Consider the following 25638-nt stretch of genomic DNA (forward strand, 5'->3'; position numbering starts at 1 on the left):
CCGCCCCACCCCGACCCACTTACCTTCTCCTTCATCTTCTCGATTTTTTTCACACTGGAACGGCGGACGACTCTCTCTTCGGTCCTGATGTTGCCCAGCGTGTCGGGGGAGCGCGGGGTCTGCTTGTCTTCCTGTCGACTGGAGCGTCCCATCTGCTTCTCCTCCTGCTTCTCCGCCTCTTTCAGCTTGGACTCGGCATTGATGCTGTCGGTGTTGTACATGTGGTACGTCTTCATCACCTGTGAGCAGGAGTCTGACGCTTTAATCGATGAGCATGACGGCGTGTTTTCGCCCCTCCTGAGCTATGAGCTTGCATTGAAGAGCTAAAACAGTTGAAGTGAGCATTTATGTGCAGTGTCAGCTGTATTTCATTGACCACCACCAGAGCTGTCATTACACAGTTCTGCTCAGAGCCTCAGCCCCTCAAACAGCAGACAAACACAGTTTCCAGTGCGTGGGCATACATGTGAGCGTCACTCAAACCAGATCTATTTCTATCTCTTGCTATACACTATAATTATAGAATAAGATTTGCCTTTCTGGGTCTGGCAGACCTAAAGATATGTAGCGTGTTTTAGTGTAAAGCCAGAAATACCCTCTGACCCTCAGTCAATTGGTAGTATCATGGGCCATTTGGATATTATAATGTAAAACCCCCCAAAAAACTAAAATGAGAGTGAGGATTAGAGTATGAAATGTTTATTATGATAGCCATTGTGATATGGAAGACATATAAAACAACAATGTATTTTAGAGATGTGATCCTTTAATAGGGTGCATTCCCACCAGTCCTATTTAGTCCACTTTCATCAAACTCTAGTTTTTGTATGCCTGGAAAGTCCGGTTCATTTTGGGAAGTGTGAATGCGCAACCAAACTCTGATGCTGACCAAAAAAAAAAAAAAAACTACTCTGGTCTCAGTTCAGTTGAAATGAACTCTGGCGCAGTTCGAATGCATATGTGAATGCAAGTGTACCGGAGATCACTCCAAAAGCAGGAAGCTGACCACAAAACGTGGCATTCTGGGTAAATACAACTAAAACCAGCACTAGAGAGAGAAATGGCAAAAGAGAAATCCTACAGCCACTAAAACTCCAGTTTTGTTTATATTTTGTCAAGAAGGAGATTGTCCTCAGTGTCAGCTTAAAGAGATTTAAAAAAATCAAAGAGTTGTAAAAAATATTTAACTATGTCACCAAATTATAAGTAACATCAGGTGGTATTGAGACTCAGAATCTTAATAGCCAGGGTTGGCCACATCATATATTGGTGCTGATGATAACCTTTGTAAAATACTTTAGTTCTGTGTGGTGATATTAAAATAAAAGGTCAAAATAACGCTGTTTTAGCATCAATGACCACCTCTAAGGAAGAGATTTCTAATCCTAACACAAACAGAGTACATCATGTGTGATGACAGCCCAGAGCGGTTTTCCTACCGTGTAAAGTTCATTGAGGACTTTCATCAGGTCTTCCTGCAGCTGTACTCCAACCTCTTTGCTCTGAAAAGAGAAAAAATATAGGCTATGTGAACAAAGTGCTCTAAGTCTAAGTGATACAATAACATAGTCTGCAAAACAAATGTCCATCTATCTAAGATTAAATAGACTATCTAGCATGGACAGAAATGTGTCAAACCCAGGTAAATAAGCAACAAATCAATTGAGGACATATTCATGGTTTCCCCCATGCTGGTTTTACTGCTGGTGCATAGAGAGGGATGAAGGTCAGCTCAGTTCATTTTTATTTTGTAGCCCAACAACACAGATTTGTCTCAGTGAGCTTCACAGAGCGGACACCGTATGACACTTCCTGTCTTTAAGGCTGGAATAGAAAGATAACACGCGCAGAATGTAAACTCCTCAAGCCTTTTATAGTGCAGACAATTATGCAAAATATTTTGCTGCGAGGGCAAACTGCATGACAAAGTTCAAGCGAAATGGAAGTGGACCAAAAAAAAAAGTCCCGATAAGTCTGTTAGCTCAACTAAATGTCATATGTGGGGACATTCAGCTGAGGTTATGGAGGGATAATGTGGTTCATTTACTTCGAAAACTGGAACTTGGATCTTGGAATGATGTCACACCCAATACATACATGCCGAAAAGCCAGTGAAATTTGCTAATTGCTGTTCTCAGCAACTAAGGCAACTAGAGTTAGCAGTGCAGGCAAATGAAGATTTTACCTGCATTTACATTTTCAACCACTGAGAAACCAAAGAGATGCAGTTCAGCGTACATTTAAGTTGCTTATTACCACAGCTATCACCGGTCTTTCTGAGCAAGCATATTGGACTTTGATGTGCTACAAGTCGGAATTTCAACGTCAGTGGACATTACAGCTGGTTTTTCTCACCAGGAGATTGTAAACGTTGGCTTCCGAGAACAAACTGAACAGAACAAGAGAGCCTCTAATGCTAATCTGTTGCTATGTAATGCTTATATCTGATATCTTTTCATCTATTTGGTCAGTTGTGCTGTTTTCAAAGCGCTTATCAATAAATTTGGCTTGGCTTATTTAAAACATTTAACATTGTCATCACCATGGAGAAAGACCTCAAAACAATAAATAAATTAATAACAAATGCATTTACTGTAGACATAAGAAGGCACTCTTGTTGATTTCTTTAATGAGCTGACATGAAAGTTAAATCAACATCAACTATCTCAGCTGTCAAACTGACAAGACCCAGATCTGTTTGATCTTCGGCTGTAGAAAGCTGGGTCAGTGATCTGTTACTTAGCTTTATCAAAGCAGGAAATATTGTGACATCAATTTTCTTTTCATAGCAAACAAACAGCTTAATTATGTATGATATCGTGCCACGTAGAGGATTTATACCAAGAGTAAAGAAATGTTTTGAGAGACTGCGTGCCAGAATAAACATTTTGCTGAAAACAGTTTTGAAAACATTGATTCACTCAAAACTGCTCATGTGTTTAAAATACAAAGATTACCAAGAAGAGGGCTAATCTGTTTAATCTGAATCCAGCACAAACTGTTACTTTCAATGTCTCAAAATTTTTCAAGAACCTCATTTCAATTCCTCGTGGGAGGGAGCATGCATTTGCAAATATGGCCTCACACATGCCTGATGTGATTAATCAAGAGTTTCATTTGACTTATTAGATGTAACAAAGATAGACTAATGACAGTAAGGATTTATTGCATGTTAGAAATATGGCAAGTCAAGTGAATTGTCTAAAAAGTTCAGAAAAGATATAATTGCCAGGCACAAAAGGGGCACCAAAAGACAGCAAAGGTCATGGGTGTTCCTAGAGATGTAGCTGGAAGAATAATTTGCACGACTGAAGTTATTGTAACACCACTGATGCAAAAGCATAAGAAAAATCGCTAACACTTTATTTGAAGGTGTGTGCATAAGACTGACATGACACTGTCACAAACATCACATAACATCTATTATAAACATGAAGGAGTCTTTATGAATGTTTATGACTGTTGTCATGAAGTGTCATTCGGTAAATAATGACACTTTTAAACAAAGTTGTGCTAAAAGTTGCATTAAAAGTCCATTTAAAACAGCCAACTTTGCACTAAAAATGTCATTATTTACTGAATGACACGTCATGACAACAGTCATAGACATTCATGAAGACTCCTAAACAGGTGTCATGTTTATGACAGTATCATGCTAATCTTATGCACACTCCTTCAAATATAGTGTTACCGAAAAATCAGCTCCAATTTGCTCACAACTACAAAAATGAGCTAAAAAGCTTTTGAGATTCTATTCTGAGAAGCGATGAAACAAAACTTTTCAAATCTATGGATCAGCGGTATGCTTGGAGAAGCATAAGATAAAAAGAACTGAACCAAAATAGGTTACAAGTTAAACTCATGACAATGTCCCTAATTTTCACCCAGGCTTGTTTTCAAAAGAAGTCCTAGAAGATATTAAAACAGCCACCAAAATTCCTTAACTTTAACTCTTTGAAAATCTTTTTTTTTTTTGAAAGCAAAAATGGGTGTAGCACACAAACCTAAGAAAACTAGTGAATCAAGGCTTCTACAAAATGAGGAACTGGCAGAGAGTTTGGAGGAACGGTGGCAGAAGCTGGAGGCCATGAATCATGTTTTTATAAAAGGCTATAAAATTAAAAGGATGTTCCTCTAATTCTGAATGATTCTTGTAAATACGAAATGGAATAATTTTGAGACTGCATCCTTCATCTGAATTTTATATGCCACTTTAGTTATTGCAACATACTGTAGCTGTAACATCAGCTAGGTTGATGTATTGGAACTGTTCTTGTCTGATTTCTTTTCTCCAAGCATCCAGTACTTTGTAATGTTTGTAATGGTATCCAACCTAATATTGGGTCAATTTCTATGTAGCAATATATCCAAACTGAATATATTGCAGTATGGAGAAAGGCTTAGAAAAAAAAGATAATTTACAAAAAAAAAACTTCAATGTTGAGGGATTTTTATAGTTGTGGATGAGTTCAGTACAGTTGATTTCAATACTTCTTTCAGTCAAACGGCGTCATTGTTCAGCTCCTTCAACACTGCCTTGTCAGATATGAGCTGTGGTGAGACCTTAGTAGCCTCTGGCATTGCTAGTACTACTGCCACTGAATGGAAACATAATAAATTGACTCGTTATGCGCTTAATTAGACTTTAGACCATTGTGTGTGATGTTTGCAGGCTGTTTACGAACCAGACAAGATGAAATCAACCCTTCAGTAGAACAGCCAGCACAAGGAAAATACCCCAAAAAAGAAAATTGACGACGTCTCATTAAAATCCAGAGAGGAAAAAAGTTTAAAAAAAAAAAATAAATATAAAAACATGCAGTTTTTGGTTGCTTTGTTTTGGTATCAGGAGCAGAATGTACATGCAATTTAAAGACTTTCTATCAGGATGGAAATCGGCCGCCGCTGCCACGACATTCCAGACACGCAGACACAACTTCCCTTCACGCTCCACACTTGTACTAAACAGTTATCTTCCTCTACCTGCGAGGGTTTCAGATTCTCCACATTCTTCTCCTCTACTGCCGTATGCCCAGTTCCAGCCCTCTTTGCTTTCATCCCAAAAAAACCCCCCAAAACAACCCAATCTATTAAAACCTGAAATGTATTGTAATTTTAAATCCGAGCCAAAGCCTGATCTCGTGAAGCTCCGACTTTCGGTAAAAATGACCTCATCCCGCAGCAACACTCGCTCTGCGGGACTCCTGCTGAACAAATAGTCTAAGATGTCCTTTCTGGCGATGAACAGCCGTCTCGCAGGGGAGAACTGCGCTCTGGTATTTGCTTCATCATGCTTAGCCTCCCCCTCACCCTCCATCTTTATCTTGTTCCTGTGCTTTTTCTGCTTTTCCACTACAATTCTCTATTCTTATCTGTTTTAACTCACAGACCGGGGAGAGGCTTGATAAATGCAGACTCCTGTATGAAACCCAGACACTATAAACTGCCCAGGCTTATGGTTCAGCTGTCAATAAATCAAGTCAGGACAAAAAGCAGACGCAAGGGAGACAGATGGACATGCCTGAAACAGGACATGGATTTATTAGGCCCTCTATCTCTGCATCACTTGAGTTCCTCGTAAATGCATTGTGTGTGTGTCTGAGTGTAGGCGTGGGATTACCTTCTTGAAGAGGCGCCCCGAGTCCTCGCTGATCTGCGCGAACCGTGGGATGATGTTGTTGAGGTAGAGGTCGGACAAAGTGGCGTGGTCCCGACTCTCCCTCTTCACCTGAAGCAGCAGCAGGTTCCAGCAGTTCACCGGAGATGAGATGGTCTGCTCCTTCCTGTAAACACACACACACACACAGGCAGGCAGACATGCAACATTAAAACCAACGAGTCTATTTTTATACACCTTGCAAAAGTATTCAAACTCTCTTCAACTTGTTTCCATTTTGTCAAGTTACAACCACAAGCTTCAACGTGCACTATTGGTCTTTTTTGAGATAAAAAAAACAAAAAGAAGTACACCATTTTGAGGTGGGACAAAGATCAACATCTAATCTGACATTAATCAGCTATTGCCAGGAAAACTTCAAACATGTGGAAGAGTGTGAAAACATGAGACAAAAAGCATCCAGTAGCCCAGAACATCATCCTGAACGACTGATCTCTATATGAAACACAGTGGTGGCGGCACCATGCTGTGGGCATGCTGTTCTTCGCCAGGGACAGGGAAGCTGCAGGGAAATTTACTCAGAGAAGTCATGAAAGAAAGTCTGTTACAGGCTGCACATAACTTGAGGCTGGGGGTGGAGGTTCACCCTCCAGCGAGGCCGGAGCTGCAATGGGGTGACTTAGATCAAAGCTGTTCATGAGCTAAAATGACCTAGTTGTCTGAAAGTGGGACTCTGACACACTGGTGAACTCACAAGATTAAATATGCAACATTTAATTCACAGGCTGTCATTAGTCAAACACATTCCAATGGTTAGGAGCGTTCTCCAACAGATAATCACATCCAGCGTCAAAAGACAAACAAAATGGTGGCAGATCAAAGGATTGAATAGATTTCCCCCCATTTTAGTACACATTCTCTATAATTAGAAATATTAAAACCAACAAAAACAAGACTCAATAACTTTGTTAAAAATACATTACCTGCCAATTAAAAAGTAAACCTTGCGTGGAGTGTGTATTTCAGTAGTAATATTTGAAAATGTTGTCGTTTAAAGCTCCTCTCTCAGCTGCTAAGTTCAGCTTTTTGTGTGTGTGAGGTTTAAACACACACACACAGCAACATACAATCTCAACCTCAGAAACAGAACCAAAATCCCAGACAGATCAGAGCAAAAGCTAGCAATCTTTTCTCTTTTGAACTCACACACACACACGCACACCCACAGAGAGACCGAAAGCCAGTCCAAACACAGACCTCTGCCGAGGTGAAAAAGCCATCAGGAAGAGGTAACGCTCCCTGCAAAAAGCACAGCTGCCATTTCTAAGAAATCAGAGTGGGAGGGAAAAGAAAGAAAAACTCACAGTTATTTTATGAAACATATAATAGCTCAATACTACAGCACTGACGTTGTTTCAAGTGGCCATGGTGCCATTAGAGTAATGCCACGGTAGTAGGTAATCGCTCGCTTATGCAACAATGCAACTGCTTTCACCCAGGCTGTTTGAGTGTGTGCGTGTGCATGTGTGAGTACAGTACGAGTAATGGGTGATCCATGGATGATCTAGTGGGTAAAATGGATTATGAGTGAGTGTAAGTGGATGAAAGACGGCCTTTGTGTCGTTAAGGGCAGCTTTAGCTGGATAGAGAGAGCAAGAGCTGCAAGGCATTTACATCACACACACCAACACACACGGGGGGGTGGGAGGGAGTTCAGGAAAAGTAGAGCTGAGACCGTAGCACACGCAATGTCAAACAGACAGAGAGAGTCTTTGATTGAAGGGTATTGAGTTGGGGGTTTTGTCTGTGAGGAGGTGTGTCCGGGGGGACGGGACGGGGCGGTACATGATGTCACAGGTCAAATGGCTGTGATAATAACAACCATGACAAAGGGAGAAAAAAAATCCCCCAGTAAAAACCAAAGAGTGCTGAAAGCCTCCATGTGTCATAAAGTCATGTGTGTTCACTTCCCTCAACGGGGCAGCTTTTCGTCTGGTCTCCACCGGTTGCACAACATAAAGACGAGAGCGCAGTTCCTCTGTTGTTTCAAGAAGCTGGTGACACGACACCCTTATCTCACCAGTGATCACCACAGCAATGCCAGTCAACTCAAATACTACCCACTTCACAGACAAGACAAGAAGCCGGGTGACCCGAAGCTCACAGCAAGTGGAGAAAGAAACTTTTCTGAATGCCATTAAAATGAATCCTTCCACTGTAAAAAAAAAAAAAAAAGAAAGAAAAAAAAATCTAAATAAGACTAAAAAGTTTCCTGAAATTAGCATTGAGAGAATGTCAAGTCTTTCAATAACAGCCTACTCTAAAATTTAATTTTGGAACATTTCACTCAACAAGAAAGAATAATATTGTGATGTCACATTTATCTCTTGGAAATATAAAAATAAAAGGACATACACAGTGTCAATAGGGCAACAACTATTAATAATTCCTCTTTTAGTCTAGTCATTCTGTATATAGAGCAAGGTGTTATGATTATTAACAACCACTGATGACCTGCAGGTTGTAAACATTTCTGTTAAATAAATAAAAGTCTCCATTTTACACAAGCATACAGCGGACCCAAAGTACACACAGGATTTAGGGACCATAAATAGCTAAAATCTGCAAATACTTGCGACCCCTTCTAAAAACATTCATAGCTGCCTGTTTTAATTGTTGAAATATCAAATATGCATTAATATGCACAGTGGAAACTGGCATTACTGCAGAACATCAACTGTTTTCCTTATCTCTGCTATTGTGGGTACAGCTAATCAGTGCAAAGGAAAACGAATGGCGCTCCTGGACTGGCATGCCAAGTAGCGTTTTGCCAATGTGTTTCAGCTTCCCAAGCTGCATTTTTTTGAATAGTCATATATTCAAAAGAATTTGCTGTTACACTCCATAGCAAAATCCACAAATAGGTGAATCCACACATGCTGAGGCGGGGATCCGCGTCACATCTTGTCAAAACTCCAGACTGTGGCATATGTATTAGCTTAATTTCATCACTTATTGCATGAATTGAGAAACTGTTCATGAGCTTCAAGTTGCTAGCTTGCAATCTAAGTCAGATCTGAAGTCTTTAAAGCGTATATCTATAATAAGTCTTCCGTCTTTAGAGCACAAGTTCGAGTCGGTTCAGTAGATCTGTACAAGACATGCAAAATGTCCAAATCAAGTGCCCAGTCCTTTACTTTAACTGAAGCTCACCTTTCAGTAACCCATGCTTTCTTAAAACCTTGAATGAAGTTACCTATTTTCACAGGACTTATTTAATAGGCATGAGAGTTAAAGCTCTCTTTAAACGCAGATTAAAGAGAGCTTTGTCATTGTCTGTGCAAGGTCCTTTGTTGAATCATGTTAAGTGACTGCCTTATTATATTTATACATATGTGGTTTCTTTTTGGGGCAGGAAAGGCCACTGGCCAGACCAAAAGAAGCATAGCAGATGCAAAACAAAATATTTAGGCCACTTTTGCTCAAACAGCAATGACAACAGTTCTTCTAAATCTATGTAAGTATTGGTTACATAGACAATTGATACTGGCCTAATATTTGGCCTAAGTGGGGTTTTTATAGTGGAACTTCTCAGAAAACATCTCTCTGAACCAATCGGGGTACTGACACACGCACACCATACGGTTTAACCATATATCCCTGCAGCCACTGCTGTGCAGTCTGCCAAATAGCACACATACCAGGGATCTCCATGGGATCAGCATACTTACAACTCTCACACCCCACACTGTTAGGAGTACCATTGACGCCTGGCCTGTTGAGAGTGTATGAGCCACAGGCAACTCTCTCAAACACAGACACACACGCTCTCCTTGATTCAAACAGCCAGATACACACACACACGCCCACCCCCCCCGCACACACACAACCGGAAAATAGCTGAAATTCCATCATGGCACTCTGACAGAGCAGCAGCAGATGCAAGAAGAGTGTTAAATACACAGATGTTGGAGGTAGAGAGAAGCTAAATAAATACAAGAATAAATACTGACCACTTTGTAATTAGTGGCTTCATATTTTCTCCTTAAAGACATCTAGATGGACCACAGCATGTGAACAAACAGAGGGGCTGTATTTATTCTGTTCCACTGCCCTTCTCTTTTCCACTGTTCCTTTCCCCTCCCCAAAATGCAACACATGCTCTTCAACTGCCTGTATATTGATCAGAGCTGGAGGGTGTGTGCTAGGCAGGGGGGTGAATGTCCCCAAAGTAGGAATTGGGTTTCGTTTAGAGAACCTATTGATCCCTTTTAGTCTGTGCCTGTGAATCAGACGGACCATGAATGAGGGGTTTGCCCCCAGCAGAGAAAAATGTGTTTCTGGCATATTGAGACGGTTAAGAAACAAACTGAGCGACAGTGGAGGATAAAAAAAAAGAGGAAGGTGACAAATGAGGAGGTCATTGGTGGATGGGAAATAAAAACAGGAAATGAAGCAACTGAAAGGGACAAATTATCCGGCCTTTCTCAAAAGATTTGAAGTCACTTTGGAACATCCGGTCGGTCAGAAACTCCAGCAAAAGTTTCCTGTTTCTTGATAAGTCCTTTAAAATCTCCAAAGGGAAAAAAAAAATATGCATGCAATGATGTGAAAAGGGTATTTGCCACCTTGCAAAATATTTCAGATTTAGCTTTTTTGTCACACTGACATGATTCACATCAAACACATTCTAATAATCAATGTCACATGCCCACCCAGGTCTGATTTCTGCCTCATTCATAGAATCGACGTCCCCAAATTATGACAATATGAAGCAGGTGCAGCAGCCTTTGACATAATATCAGTCTTGAACAGGTCATAAAGCCATTTCTAAAGCTTTGGGACTCCAGCAGACCACAGTGAAAGCAATAATCTTCAAATGAAGAACACATGGAACAGTGGTAAAACTTCCCAAGAGTGGCTTGGCTTTCAAATTACTCAAAGACGCAATAATGGCTCGTCCAGGAAGTCACAACACAACTCAGAACAATATGTAAAACTTCAGATGTTATTCTCAATTTAAGTCAAAGTTCATGATTCAACAAAAGAGAGGGGCTGGGCCAACATTAAAATCTTTCCTCAACAAGGACACCATAAAGGCCTATCTCACTTTCTATATAAAAAAAACAACACATCTTTATGATGCACAAGACTTTTTGGTAAGTACTGTATTCTGTGGACGGGCCAGTAAAAAGTGGGACCTTTTCTGTGTCCTGTTTCCTGAGGTGTAGAACTACAACAGCTTTTTCCGACAGTCATACATGGTGGTGGAGTGATAATCCAGAACTGTTCTGCAGTCAGTTAGTACTTGGAGGTCTTCTTATAACTGATGGAGCCAGAAATGTTGCTCTCGAGCAGAAAATGCTGGAGAGTAGCCAGCCATTAGTTTCTGAACTTTAGCACACCACACTTGGGTCATGCAGCAAAGTGACGATACAAAAATACCAACAAGTCAACTGAAAGTTTTAAAGGGGTGTAGTCAAAGTCTGGACTTAAATTTGATTAAGATGCTGCGGCAAAACCTTTAACATGCTGCTTGTAAATGGGTGAATTTAAACATTTCTGGAAAAAAGAGAAGGCCAAAATTCCCTTATAGCGATGCAAAAACACACCAGATGGCAGCCATCTTGTGTGTGGCGCAATAGTGGTGCAACTACTTACTAGGCTAGGGCTTATGGGTCAATTGCTCTTTCAAATAGAGCCAGTCTGGTTTTACAACTTTAGCCTTTAAAAAATGAAATCTTATTTGATGATCTGAAACATTTAAGTGTAGCAAAAACATGAATAAAACAGAATAAATGAAAAAGGAGCAAATACTATTTCACTGCCACCAAAAAGTTTGCATCACTCTCAATGAAATCTATGAATTCTTTTAGCTGTTTTGTTTACAAACAAGCATCAAAGCAAACTTTAACTATGTTGCATGAACTGCAGAGATGTTGTAGCAACCAACAAGCAAGTTGGTTTCAATAGAAGAAAGTTAATCTGTCTCCAAGTTACTCATTCACTTCTCTTATTTAGGTGTCCACTGATTCCATGTAAGACTAAAGAAAGAATGAGGAACTGGTCTCTAAATTATAATTTTTTGAAAGAGTAAGCATTTACTGATGACTTACAGCTGTTCATGCCTCCATGGAATGATTATTGGCAGATTTATGAAACTGCGGTGATGATTAGAGAGACCTTGGGCTCCTTCAAATCTGCACCCGTGATTAATCAACATCTACACATTTCCATCCAAAAGGTCCCTCTATTTAATTAAACACATAAAGTCGCTATAAAAAAATTGTACTTCGCTCCTTTTGCCTGAAACTTTTATCCCCTAACATTTCAATGAGAATTACTGCAGTTCAAAGATTTCATGTTTAAGACTGAAGTGTAGCAAGAGAAACTTTTAATGCAAAACACACCTTTATTCCTCATGAATTATAACATGAAACTTAATCTGAATATGTTTTTGTATTTCACTATGCTTATATATAGTTCCAAATTTTAAATGACCCAATAAGCATTATTCCATTCAGATCTCACACGAGTTCATTACAAAACAAGCTAGCATTTTTTTACTCCCAAAGGTCAGAAAACAACAAAACAAAGCAACTGAAAACACACAAGTAGACTTATATATCATACTGTAAAGAACATACATGATTCAGTTCAAACTTTGTCTGCCTACAGTGAATATATTAACAGGTTGCTGCTTTGTCTGATCACTGCTTTTTTATGGCAGCTAGCTTGTTCCAGGCATTGAAAGTTAAAACCTGTTAGCATTAGCCTTCCAGGCTTAGTTTTAACAGCTTTACCAACATGGGTCAGTTTAATGTAGTGCCAATGCTGTTTGACAAATTTAGAAAGCATAAGTGCAGTAGTTCTCAAAACTTTTCAAAAGCAACATAATGTGACAAAAATATAAAAACATACAAACACTTGTATAGTACACATTTATTAAATGTGTACACGCTTCAACTACTTTCTGGCTGATGCACAATTTTGTCCAGTTTCAGCGTTCTCTTGAATTCACACCTCTAATCAGCTAATGAATCTGGTTAAACAGAGTTAAAGTTCAGCTGTCTAAGTAGGAATTCCTTGACATTTGCTAATATGCACCCTTTAGCCCAGGCGCTAATAGTAGCGCATAGGCTCACACTGTAAAGAGGTGTCAGTCAGAGAAAAGGTGAAAACAAACTCCAGCTACATGTACACTCCAAAGAAGAGTGAAGGTGGTCACTGATAACTGGAGAAAATACAAAAAAAGAGGAACATGAGAGAACTTGCACATTTCTCCAAAATTGATTAAAAGTTTAGACTGACATCAGTGAGAGAGGATGCCAAGAGGCCAACAGGAAGGCTGAAGAAACTGAGAACATTTCTGGATTCTAACTGGTGACAGCCATACAATCATAAATGTTGCTCTTAAGGTACAACTCACCAATGATCAAAGCGGTTACTTCCAGAAACCAGCTTCATTAGGTGGTGCAATTTTATTACTAAACCACATGTTAAATTCATTTAATCATACTTTAAAAGATACTGGTAATTTCTTTTCCTGCTTTCACTGAGCAAAAAGAGGGAAAGACATTCAAAGGAACAACCCCAACAGTAACAGATTTCAGCATACACCACCAGGTAGAATTTCTAATATGGTTGCTAATCCCTTTGGGACAGGTCACCAGTCCATCACAGGGCAACACAGAGACACACGATCATGAACACTCCTTCCCAAGGGTAATTTTGAGAACCCAATAAACCTGAGAGTCGGGTTTTTGGACTATGGGAGGAAACAAGAGTACCCAGAGAGAACAAGAGTACCCAGAGAGAACCTACGCTTCCATGAGAAGAATATGCAAACTCCTTTCCTAAAGGCCACAAGCTGGCATTCAAACCCAGAACCTTCCTGCTAAGCTGCAATATCGGTCCTAGTGGTAACAACTGTGCCACAGAGGAGCCCTACAGGTACTACGAATATGTTTATAGCAGTTGATCTTTTTTGGCATGAGCTGCTGTGCTCCTCTGGGCCTTGCTCTGTCTGGTTTCGCACAAAGCAAAATGTGTCTTGACATCCAAAAAACATAATAAATGTCGTGGTCGTAAAGATCACAGAAACAACTCCTAGCTGTGTGGAGCAGGCTCACTAACACGTTGGCTAAAAAGGACATTTTAATCCCTGTCACTGGTTAAAAGTCAGAGAAGACAGATGCAAAAGGTACAGTTATGTCAGTAAAAAGTCACCTCTGGCTTCCTTAATTTGCAGTAGCTCTGCCAAGTTTGTGTGTGTGCATGAGGTTTATGATTAGCTAGCACTTCCCCACAGGGAAACAGCCTGCTCTCTCCTATTAAAAGCTGCCAGATAAACCGAGCTGCCTAAACCAGGGAATTTCAGAGTGCATCTTTTATATCGTCTACTGCTGATGGAAGGAGAAAAAAATGGAAATACAAGTCACTGACAGAGAAAAAACATCTATGGGGAAAAAGACTGGCCTATTTAGCAAAGGTTCCCTTCATGGCAAGACGCTACAAAACAGAGCACAGAAACACCACCTGGACAATTTTGGGAACAGATTCTGCCTTTGTCATATGCGACCTTTCTCACAGGACGTAATATGTTCAAAAAGAAATAAACGTGAATTGTGCCCTGCTTCAGTACATCTATGTAGGAGGCATTGAGTGATTTAGGTAAAAATTCGACAATACAATTAGGACATCTGTCACCTCTCTTTGTGCAATTTTTTTCTTTCATTTCCTTGCCTGCTGCCTCTACTTCTCTATTCTTTCAGGAAGGAAGCCAGCAGGCTGTGAAAAACTATGTTGCTCAAAAAGGCTAAATAAGGAGACTGGCTATTTTTGGCCCCACAAAGCTACATGTGCAAAGTACCGACCTGCAGCTCGGCTTAACTTTGTGCTTAACTGAGCGACTCTTGGAGTACGTACTTGAGTAGATGGTCCTTGGTGCTGCGTGTCTTTGTGAGGAACCTCTCAGCCAGCTTCTCCAGGTTTCGGCTATAGTCCATTTCAATCTCTGCCTTCTTCCTGAAGAAGTCCTGCAGGTCCTGAAGCAGCTGAACCCTCAGCTCACACTGCTGGTCCAAACACTTGAGCTGCTCCACCAACTGGGCTCGGACCTCTGCAAAGGCACAAAGAAGAGGGGTATGAAGTTAGCTTTGTTGTGGTAGATATAATGCAGGTGTTATTTCACACACACAAAGTACTTGAAGATTTCTTATGCTTTTCTTTTGTTACAGTTGTTCAAACAAAATGCTCATATCATGCACTTATAACCCGAGTTACAGGTTTTGGAGCATGGACAACCTGTTCATGATTCATCTTAATCAGACTGAAGTCTGGAATTTGACTACATCACAGCAAAATGTACATTTTTGGAGTCATCCAGATCATTGCTTTGCTCTCTGACACAAGTGCAATTGATCTTAATGTCACAAAAAGTGAGGGCAAGATTTTCTCCTTCGGGACTCACTGGTGGAAAGCACAATTCATAAGCTCCATCTGCAAGAGCAAGTTATCCAGGTCCTAAAGCAGAAAAGCAGCACCACACTACCACCATCGTGTTTTAAATTCAATACTATATTCTCTTATGGAAATGCTGTTAGTTTTATGCTTCGTAACGGGATGCTCCTGGTAAGGTTCACCACTGTCCCATGTTCACTGCTTGCATGGAAAATGCCTCTCAACATGGCTCTCGAGTCCCAAAGCTTTAGAAATGGCTTTATAACCATTTCTTCATCAGTAGAGTTCAGTGACTTTGTTTGTCATCAGTTCTTACATTGATTTTACACAACATGGTCTATTGTTATTTGAGCTTATTTAGTTTACTGTCCAGTATACCAGTAATTTCTTGAGTCAACATTGCATTTGTGGCTAATGGCTCTGAAGAAAGAATGTGACTTATCACAGTTAACTAATGGATTTCATCAGGCCAGGTTGGTTTGGATATTTTAAATCCCTTAATAAATGAAATAATAAGTGGAAAACTGTGTTTTATATTTACTCTGACTGTCTGACTCTGACATTGTTTGACGATCTGACACATTTGGGTGAACAGGAAGAGTCACATGATCCACAGAACTGCATATAACATTTGCTTCCTGATATTCTAAGATAAATGTGTATTTACTCGCCAATGGAATGTTGTTACCTATACAACAAGGGAATGCACTGATGACAAAGGGTAAAGCTGGGCTTTCATTACAGCGTGCGAGACATCCAACATCAAAAACACCTGGAGCTGGAAGACTTGGCGGAAATCTGTCTCTCGCCCACCGGTTTATGAAGCACGAACCTCCCAAGCATGAGTATGCATCTTCATGTTTACAGCCAACTCTGCTTATTTGCGTGTGTTGGCGTGTGTGTGTGTGTGTGTGAAGGGGATCAGATATTCCCTTTCATCTCCAGAGGCAGCCATTTATCCCTGCTTATCACTTTTCATTTTCCTCCTGCCTCCGTCCCTTCTCCCCGCTCCTGCACTCTTCCTGGCCTCAAATTAATAGAGAGCACTCAGTGCAGACACACTCAGAAACCACATTCAATCACTGGCAACACAAACATCCCCTGGAGAGCGCTGTCCACTGCAGGGGAGAGAGACCACTGCAAAACGCATGCATTTACGTGGATAAAATCAAGGGCACTGGCACCGACACACATATACTGAATCAATGCAGACAGCTGACAGATTAATGCTATGCTCCCTTCGCAGTCTGCCAACAGTGAGAAGCATGAATCCTCTCTTGAGTTGGAAAAAAACACACACACATACACACACGCGTCTTCTCCTACCTTTACATCTCTGGCTGTAGAGAAATCGGACAGTTTTGGCCTCCATCCTCGCTGCGCTGCAGTATTCAACTCACACTCAGCCACACAAACACTCGCAGGGACCCGAGGAGCCAGCCGCCTGTCACGCCGGTGGTGATGCAGCTTTTGTGTTTACCAGCTGAGAGTGCAGTTTCTCATTACCACAAAGAGAAGTGGGATATCTAAATGTGTCTGTGACCACGCCGCTCCTCCCATCTCTCTCTCGCTTTCTCACGCCCCCATAGACATGGACCTTAACGTCCTGCCACTCGCCCCCAGAGGCTATTCGGTCATTTTTATGCTGTTTAAAAGGCCACAAAGCCACCGATGACGATGTAGCACAGTAGAACAAGAAAAGCTCACAGTAAATGCATGCATGCATACGCACTGCCGGTGTCTGTGCTAATTGCCTGGTGTGAAGATTTGCTTTGACAACATGTGTTATTGTCTCACAGTCTGTTCATGTATGTGTTTGTGTGTAATTTACTCATTGCGCAGCACTGCCAATGATGGGGGAGTGAGTCAGAGTTCCACCTCTTCAATACCTTGAGATGGTGGCCTTGTAATTAGCCCATTCAAGACAACAGCAACACAACGCACACGCAACGCTTCAGATGGAAACAATCCCTCCAAAAAATAGGGAGAGCAGGAACAGGGGGCAGAGAGCAAGTGGAAGGACTGCTTGAAGAAAATATGGAGGAGGACTCTCAAATTCAATGCATTCGCTTTAAGTCACTCAGCCCCATCAGGTTGAAAAATTTAATATTAATAAACAATAAATGATGCACGTTTATTGTTCTTTGTTGAGGTAAAATAATGTAATAATACTATTTGCCTTCCCCATCAATAAGCCTTTTGTGTGTGTGTGTGTCTTTGGGTCAGAAAGCATTAGTCATCCTGTGATAATAACATTAATCTTTGATTAATGATGTTTGCAAGTCCAACAACTGGCAGTATGATTATAGTTGTTACTTTTACTGAGTTTGACATTGACTTCTGTACACAAAAAATTAGTAGGTTGTCAGTTTTCCACCAAGATATACAACTAAAATTTTGTCTGAACCATAAATTATGCACCATTTCATTTCCTAAGCTAGATATACTGTTAGTCATAGTTCTTGGAAAGAAAATCTGCCAAAACAGGAATCAGCGAGACGGATTTTGAAGAAAACTAATAATTTGCTCAGGCCAGAAAAAAGGCCTGATCGCTTCGTGTCTTGACTTGCAAAGTAAAATGCTGTAGCATGTGGAAATAAGAGTGAAATAATATTTTTACACACTTGTGAGAGATTATGAGAAAAAGAAAGAGTAATAACACTCGTTGCGGTTCCTTAACTGCTGTTTTGTTGCTCTGTAATGTCCATCATCCTGACTGAGTCCACAGTGGGGTTGAACCGGAATGTGACGCCTCCACCTCCTCCAGCCAGTCCAGTCACATTTTCCAGGCAGATGAGAGCAGGTCTTAATATCGAGCTCTGGGAATCTACTTTACCGATGCTCTCCTTTCCCTTTTACTCCCTCCTTGCCTTCCAGTGTCTCACCTCCTCTCTCAGCTGAAGCTGCAGGCTGCCTAGCTCTGTCTGCATGAGAGTTGTGCATACATTACTCACTCCATTCAGCCAGGAGCAACAGACCAATGGGAAAGAGGATTTAGCTTGAACACAGCTAGTTATCTCTGCAGCAACTGCATTTAAAGGAGGATAGTCATTTAGATTTAGAAAACACAGTCATCTTCCTGTTTATATTCACTGCAGCCACCTGTTTCTTTTTTTTTTTTTGACAACCTGTGTAGGTGTAGCGCAAATTCATGTCATTAACCTGGATTTGTTTTCTTAGTCCCATCCAGAGCATAAAGATGAAAACAAGGAGATAATGGATGGAGACAGCAAACCACAACAGAGTGACTTTACCACCAAGGGTGATGATGACTGCAGTTAATTTTGGAAGCAGGGCTGAGGCTCTGAGGCTCTGGGTTGCCTCGAAGCGAAGCAGACCCTCGCATGTGGCCGTGTTCAACTATGTGGATGCAAGGCCAGGGTATAGCAAAAATAAACCAGAAAAGGAAGCAAAAAAATGCTGCAACACAGTCAGTCATATGACATCCATCCCTCTTTGGCAAGAACAACACCAAGGCTAAAAATAATTTTCCTGCAACATTACGTCTTTTGGCTGGGTTTAGTTTTGCAGCAAAATTACGCCCGGAGCTTCAGGCTGCTTTGGCTGGAGCTGACAGGTGAGACGGTCGCCCTGGATTCTGCTCTGGCTCTGGCCTACATACAGGAGACAAACATGCTGCTCAGAGGTCTCATCACAATTAAAAAACATCATAGGGGCAGCACACGCTCCCTTCTGTGCAATTCACACATGCAAACCGTGTTTGAAAGCACCCATCCAGACAACTCCTGGAAGCCCAAGGTGACTTCTTTATAACCACATCATAACACAGCAGACACACACACACACAGATGCGGCAACTGTTTGCAACTACATGTGAAGACTGTTTGAGCCATGGCTTGAACTGGCTGCAGAGGAAATGTGACAGAGCAAAAACAACAGAGGAGCAATATCCCAGCAGTACAGACAAGCCGGCTGATTTAAAAGGCAGCTGGAGCGAACCGCAAATTTGATGTCGCTCCAAGGACATGTCTCCGTTTTTGTCATTTCAGTAAGGGTTCAACGCATTTCTGAGGCACATTTATGTATTTTCCAGACACGTAGTTTCATTTTATTGCAAAATCAAGGTACTTTGTTACCATCAGTTGAAAAATATTATACATATCAATAACTTAAAATAAATTTGACATCGCAACGTGACACCTTTAACTTGGCCTCTTTCTCTGTAAGAAGCTCCTGCTCTGACACCCCACCTTTGTATCAGGAGGGTTGGGCTGAGAAGGAGTTTGCATGACGGGCTCAGCAAACTCGCAGCTCCGCCAGGTGTTTGATCATTCTTGCTGCCGCTAGTCCGGTGGAGCGAATCACGGGGACAGGGTGCTCCATGGAGCAGAAGCTCGGCTGGAAGACTGCAGCTCCGATGAGGAGCTTTGTGGAAATAGGCGCCGCTGTGTATGATCAAGTGTTACATCCCTTCTGAATGGCTAGAATCAGTTAATGTTTAGCATATTCGTGGCATAATTTAACCTGTCGTTGGGAGGTTTGTTGAGAACTCAGCAGTGGGCTGAGGAGATAATTAACATTTTGGAAACAGATCTTTGAATCAGTGAGGGTATTTGCTTTCAATCCGATGCTATGTTGAGTAGAGATTGTTCATTTATAGCACATGCTTTAGATGTAAACACATAGTATTTAGAATCCAAAATTGGGCATAATTGGTAACAACTCCAGCCACTAGATGGCAGAAAAACACTTCCAGTACAAACCTTAGTATGGGTGGAATTTGAATTAATAGACATTAGAGGAAATGTTTGCCACCTTGGCTACAGTAAGACTGGAACAGTTTCACAGTACCAGGAAAGCATTTTTCTGGCTCCTTTCATTCTTTTCCTTCATTAAAATGTCTCCATCAATGCTTTAGCAAAACTATTTTTACACGAGGAAACAATGAGGTGATTTCCAGAATATAAGCTAGAATGAAGCAATCATTGTCAAGTTGCCTTTTTATGCTGGCCCTGAGACTTACAGTAGGGAATGCAGTTTGAATCTTGAACAGTGTTTGAATGGCCAAATAAAGTGAACAGTTTTCACCTTTTCGAGCCAACACTGACATTAGAGAGTAGAAGTATTTAAAGCACTCCTTTATTTAACAGCGCTTTATTTATCTAAAGCACTGTTGTGAGTTTTGGCTCCCACAGGTCACTGTAACACCATTTTACTGCACAACTCTTCCTCCAGGTACCGAGCTCAGCATAATCTAGGGAAGCCAAGATCTAATCCACTGAGATTACGCTATTAAAGTATCTGCCAACTCTGAGTGCAAGTGAGCAAAAACCTTGACAGATAATAACTAATGACAGCCGTAGCATAATGCCACACACACAAGAAATCAGAGACACCCGACCAGGTGATGTAGCTACAAGCACGGTGGAACATTAGCCATTCTTCTTGCTTTCTTTTGTGGTTTAGCGAGTGCGAGCTCGCATACCCGGCGTGTTTATGCAGCAAGGCCTGGTCTTTGTTGCTCCGGGGGCTGATACTGCAGCACAGACTACAGAGCTGTGGAAAAGAGAAGAGGAGGGGGGGGGGAGTGGGAATGGTTTTCAGTTGTACCACAGTGAGCTCATGCTATTGTCCCCTAAAGAATGAAAAAAAGCAGAAAGAAAAGAAGAAAGAAACACAAAGTAGTGTAAAGGGTGAGTAAGAGGGCGGGCCCTGCATCAGCGTGAATAATATGGCCATTCATCCCTGTACATGCAGGAAGAGAGGACAGAGAGACAGGAAGTCAGCCGGACCGGTTTAGTGCCAGCAGGGAGCACACGGTAGAGTGAAAAGAGGGGGGGGGGGTACACTAAAACAACTGCAGGAAGTGTGTGTGTGTGCGTGTGTGTGCGTATGACGGGGTGAACAGGATGAGGGGGATCGACTGAGGTGAGCGGCTATAAATGAAATGCCCTAACAAAATAACAGGCAGCAAAGGAGGTCACCAGTACATTCTGAAACCAGACTGAAGGGGGAAACTGGGCCAGGAGTCTGCAGGTTGAACGGGGATAAATGAGTGAGCGCCTCTGTCTGCAGGTTGTGTTTTCCTTCATTTAATTTAAATGGGCAGGTTCTGGAGCCTCAGGTTGCAAGTAGTGATTCCTAATACGACTCTTCATCAGGGTGAAATCTATTGGTTCCAGACATCTCTACTTGAGTGCACACCGACGGACACACACACACATCAAGTATGGACGGAGAAGAGGAAAAGATAGAGTTACAGTACAGTAAGCTTTGGAGGGAAAACTATTGCAGGAATGGAAGGATTCCAACCAAAGTTTTTCCTTGGGCCGGGATGTTTCCTCTAAAAACAAACACATACACATTAAACTTATGCTGGCATTTCCTTTCTCACACATGGGGCGCAAAAGGAAAAGTAGTGTCGTCTCATGGATGCAAATTAACAAGCTTAGCAACTGGAGGACATGGAAAAGCCAGTCGAAGCCAAACCACTGCGCAAAACGTGCAGTGCAGCAGAGGAGAGCGAGAGAGGCAGGGAAGAAAAAAAAACTGAGCGGTGCCATCAATAAGTAAAGAACACACAGTAATAAAATGGGAAAAGTTACAGACCTCTCTCTGTTACTTTAGGACTTTTGACCAAAGTTCCTTCCTAATGGAGAACAGGCAGCCAAAGAATGCGCTTCAGATGGCGTGGAAGCACCAAGTCAAGCAAACATGATGCAATAAAACAGTGTACCCACTGGAAAGAATGGATTATGAAATAGATGAGGCAATAAGATTTTCTTCAGATTTCTACCAGAAAGTGATTAGCATCTTTGAGAATCTGAAACTCTCTACAGCATCCATTCAGCCTGCTTTTTCATGGTGTGACCCCTTGCTTCTCCTATGCCGTTTTATAACACTTTAACATGACCCTTTGTCAGTTTTCAACTCCATAAGAGGTTCACAAAGCAGTTGTATACATCTGAGGAGTAATAAAGTGGAAAACAGGCAAGTAAATAATAGTTTCTGGAAATATTTCTGTCATTTTCAACTTTGATTTGATAATATGTAGGCTGATTTCAAGAAGAGTAAGAGTTCTTCAAAGGTATAGCAAGAGATTTTAGAAGAATAATACCACTAGTGACCATAAAATCCACCATATATACTTTATTTTTAATTCAAACTTATGGCAGCTGTAAGAGGAGTTTCAGTATTCTTAATGTAATGCTGTTAATGTATGTTAGACTATATAGATGAACATCGGTAATAATCAATCAAAAATCTGTCCGAAAGATGAGATTTTATCTGAAGTGTGAAAATATTTGGAAAGGAGAGGTGAAGGGGAATTGCAGATTATAGATTACAGCTAATTTAGGCAATGCAGGAGGGAAAAATATCACAATCATTTAATACAAAACTAATTAAATTCCCATCACCCTAGATTATTTCCAGCTTGGTTTTGACCAGCAGATCTGCTATTTGAGAGGAGGAGGGGAGTTACTGTGCAGGCTGGTCCTCAGCAGGGATAAATTCCTCCACACAACTTCACACCCTGTTCAGTTCAGGAATTCATTAACCCTTTACTGGACTGTGACATATTTTAAGAGAAAAAAGGCAAACAGCTTAAATTTGATAGTTATTGCTATTCATGGTACATGATGCAAGATTTTCACAACATGTCACCTCTAGTAACCATCTGACAGAAGACAAAGTGCTATAAAAATCCATAACAAAACCATTAACCTATATTGCTATAATCTTTATTTTCACTCTATCACTTTTGAATCTGACACTTTCACATTCATATCATCCACTTTGCAATCCTTTCTGTGGAGCATTACTTCAAGGAAGAAGCACTACTTCTGCCTTGATTCTTCTCTCAAGGAAGAAGAATCAAGTTTACTTTGCACATTTGCATAAAACCGCTAAAGGGTGTAAACAAGAACGTTTCTCGTCTGGTACTCAGTAGAACTAGATGAACAAGAGAAAAACAGACATAATTTGAAGGACATATTTACTGTGCATCTGAACTGGCTAGTGATCTCAAACTTGGTGTTTGATTTGAAGCACACACACACACACACAAAAAACAATAAAAATTTGTATCTCATTCATTTTGTCATAAAGGATCTCTGTCTCTGCCTGGTTTCTTCTGCTACATGATCTGACATTTGCACTTAACTGTAGAAAAACACCTGCAACAATACTCTATCTGACTGAGCACTGAAAGACGAACAGCTAATTTCTCCACTGACACAACATTACCTCTTAAAGCCTATCTAGAAGCACCCTCTCTGTCTCTCTGAGAAGCCCTTTACCCCCGCTGACACCAGCAGCTCTTATCGGCTCGTGCGTGCTCTGACTCCATCTCGGATGGTTGCAGACGGGTTGCAGGGTCTGCAGGGACTTGATGTGGGGGTGGGCTGGGAGTTTCATGCATAATGAAATACAGCTTATCAAAAGTTAACCACCTCTTTTCTTTTTCATCTTACAACCACTAGCAACCGCCTGCTCTACTAACCCAGTCTTGAAAAGGACACTGGGGGATGGGGTTTGTGTGTTTGCTGAAGTAACTAGAAATAAACGGTTTTCAACAAACCAATATTAAATTAGAGGTTTGTTTGTTTGCAAGTAAGAGTGTCTAATTTGTTTACAGTAAAATCTTGGTCTGTATTCATAGGTTACACAAAAGATCACGCAGTTTATATTTGGTTTCCTGCACAGTTTTGTAATAGTCAGGAAATGCATGGAATCCATTTTCTAGGTCTGGATGATTATGGAAAAATAGAGATTTGTATGGGAACATATCAAAGTTTTTCAAACTTTTTCTTCCCGTCTTTAATTTTCAAAAGAATCAAAAAGTAATAATCCTTAATATTTACAACAATTTTTACATTGATGTATATGTCTATTAGATCTCTTATCTGTAATTTGGTGCAACACTCCTTTAATTTAACATTTATCCATCAGTATTTTGGTTTTTTGACTTTTTGACTAAACTATTCAGATAGACAACTTCAAATTCAGATTACACTGGACCTATGACCCTTAAATGGGGTCTGGTTAAAATGCTACACAACAAACTGTTGTATTTTGAAGCTTTATGTTTTTGTTTTACAAAGCAGAGAAGTTCACAACATTAATTACATTAGGATGTTCCAGTCAGTACAAATTTTGAAAGAGAACTAAAGTTACACCAGATGCCAAAACAACAACAACAAAGAAAAAACCCAGCAAAATGGTGAAATTTGGCTTCCAAAAATGGAAACTATTTCTATTGAATTGTTTTCGGATGTGGAATCTACGCATGAAGCCACTATTCAAACAACTCAAGGTCTGTATTTTGTGCTTAAAAACTACAGATTTTTTTTTACATTTTTTTATTTGAGTTTGGAAAAAAATTTAAACTTCTGAAATGAAACAAATGCGTAGAATCTCCATGTAAAGCTTATCACCTCCAACGATTTGTCACCAGCTATTTTGATTAAGATGGATTAGCAGCCTCTGAGCTGACTTGTGAGCGCTCGTGCATGCGTTTCATCCTCAAGGATGCCGTCCACCTGGTGTCACCTCGATTTCCTGTCTCTGCTGGACGTAGCCATCTGTGCCTCCGTCTGCTCCAACAGGCTTTATCTCTGTCTCTCGTTCCTTCAACTCAGTTGCTCTCTTGCTCGGTCACATACACACATAAATGCACATCGGGTTTGCTGCAGGGCTGCAAACCATGACCGCTAGTGATCTATGCCATCTGTCTGAGGAGCTACGGACAGCTTTCAGACAAACTCCCTCAAACACACAAAGACAATACAGCAACCTGGGCCAACATGAGAGGAAATATTAACCCGAGGTGTCCCACTCCATGAGTGTATGTCTGCTTCCTTACTAGTTTTCCAGAACAGCCAGTGCATAACAACCCCCTTAATCAGCTTAGCAACCAGTCGGGGGATTTGGCTAATCCACAACACAAGCATGTGAAGAAGCCCACAGAGGGTGTGTGTGTGTGTGTGTGTTGCCAGCAAGAGAGGGCTGTCTGATGGTGTGTGTAGTTAAGTTAATTCAGCCTCCAAAGTCTTAGACTGTGCACGCTCGATCAACCAGGCATCAGTTATCTAAAATTATTATCTAAAACTGCATGTAGTGATGGGTAAATGTGGACAGTATGTGGAGGCCCATCATTGGCTGGGTCAAAGTTCGATCCCATCTTCATTATAAGGTCGGTACTTGTCATGATTCCAGTGACTGGATGAGTTAAGACTCCCTTTTTCTAAATTAAACAGCTGTGAAAAGTCCATCAGTCTGACTCAGTTTGTCTTCATCTTTTTCTCAGAATCTTTCTGGTCATCACCAATGAATCATTGTGACCTTGATGACTGCACAGGGCTGAGCTTGTCCACATTTAGGTCCTTTTACAGCGGGAGTCTGCAACTCCAGTCCCTCAGAGCTACAGTACAACTTTTAGATACATCCCTGCTTCAAAACAGTTCAATCAAATGACTGGATTACCTCTTCAGCATGACATCAAGCTTTGCAATGGCCTTGTAACAAGCCATTCATTTGATCGAGGTGTGTTGGAGCAGAGATATGCTGCAGGTCTCAAGGTCTGAACTTGGAGGACA

General features: G+C 41.0%; 1 protein-coding gene across 4 annotated transcripts in view; it reads right to left on the reverse strand.

Moving 5' to 3' along the window:
* The window catches only part of srgap2 (SLIT-ROBO Rho GTPase activating protein 2), a 63805-nt gene that overhangs the window by 18385 nt on the left and 19782 nt on the right, over nucleotides 1–25638 (reverse strand). For 3 of the 4 annotated variants that reach the window (XM_023324982.1, XM_023324981.1, XM_023324983.1), the window contains exons 2-5: nucleotides 14546–14738; nucleotides 5621–5783; nucleotides 1440–1502; nucleotides 24–239 (exon numbers count right to left, since the gene is read on the reverse strand). In XM_023324982.1, the coding sequence (XP_023180750.1) occupies nucleotides 24–239; nucleotides 1440–1502; nucleotides 5621–5783; nucleotides 14546–14738 (635 nt within the window). Of the gene's footprint in view, nucleotides 1–23; nucleotides 240–1439; nucleotides 1503–5620; nucleotides 5784–14545; nucleotides 14739–16405; nucleotides 16532–25638 lie in introns of those variants that run through there. The other variant, XM_014470718.2, reaches the window with a different exon arrangement.

Source organism: Xiphophorus maculatus, chromosome 20 (genome assembly GCF_002775205.1).
Source record: "Xiphophorus maculatus strain JP 163 A chromosome 20, X_maculatus-5.0-male, whole genome shotgun sequence".
Classification (NCBI taxonomy): Eukaryota; Metazoa; Chordata; class Actinopteri; order Cyprinodontiformes; family Poeciliidae; genus Xiphophorus; species Xiphophorus maculatus.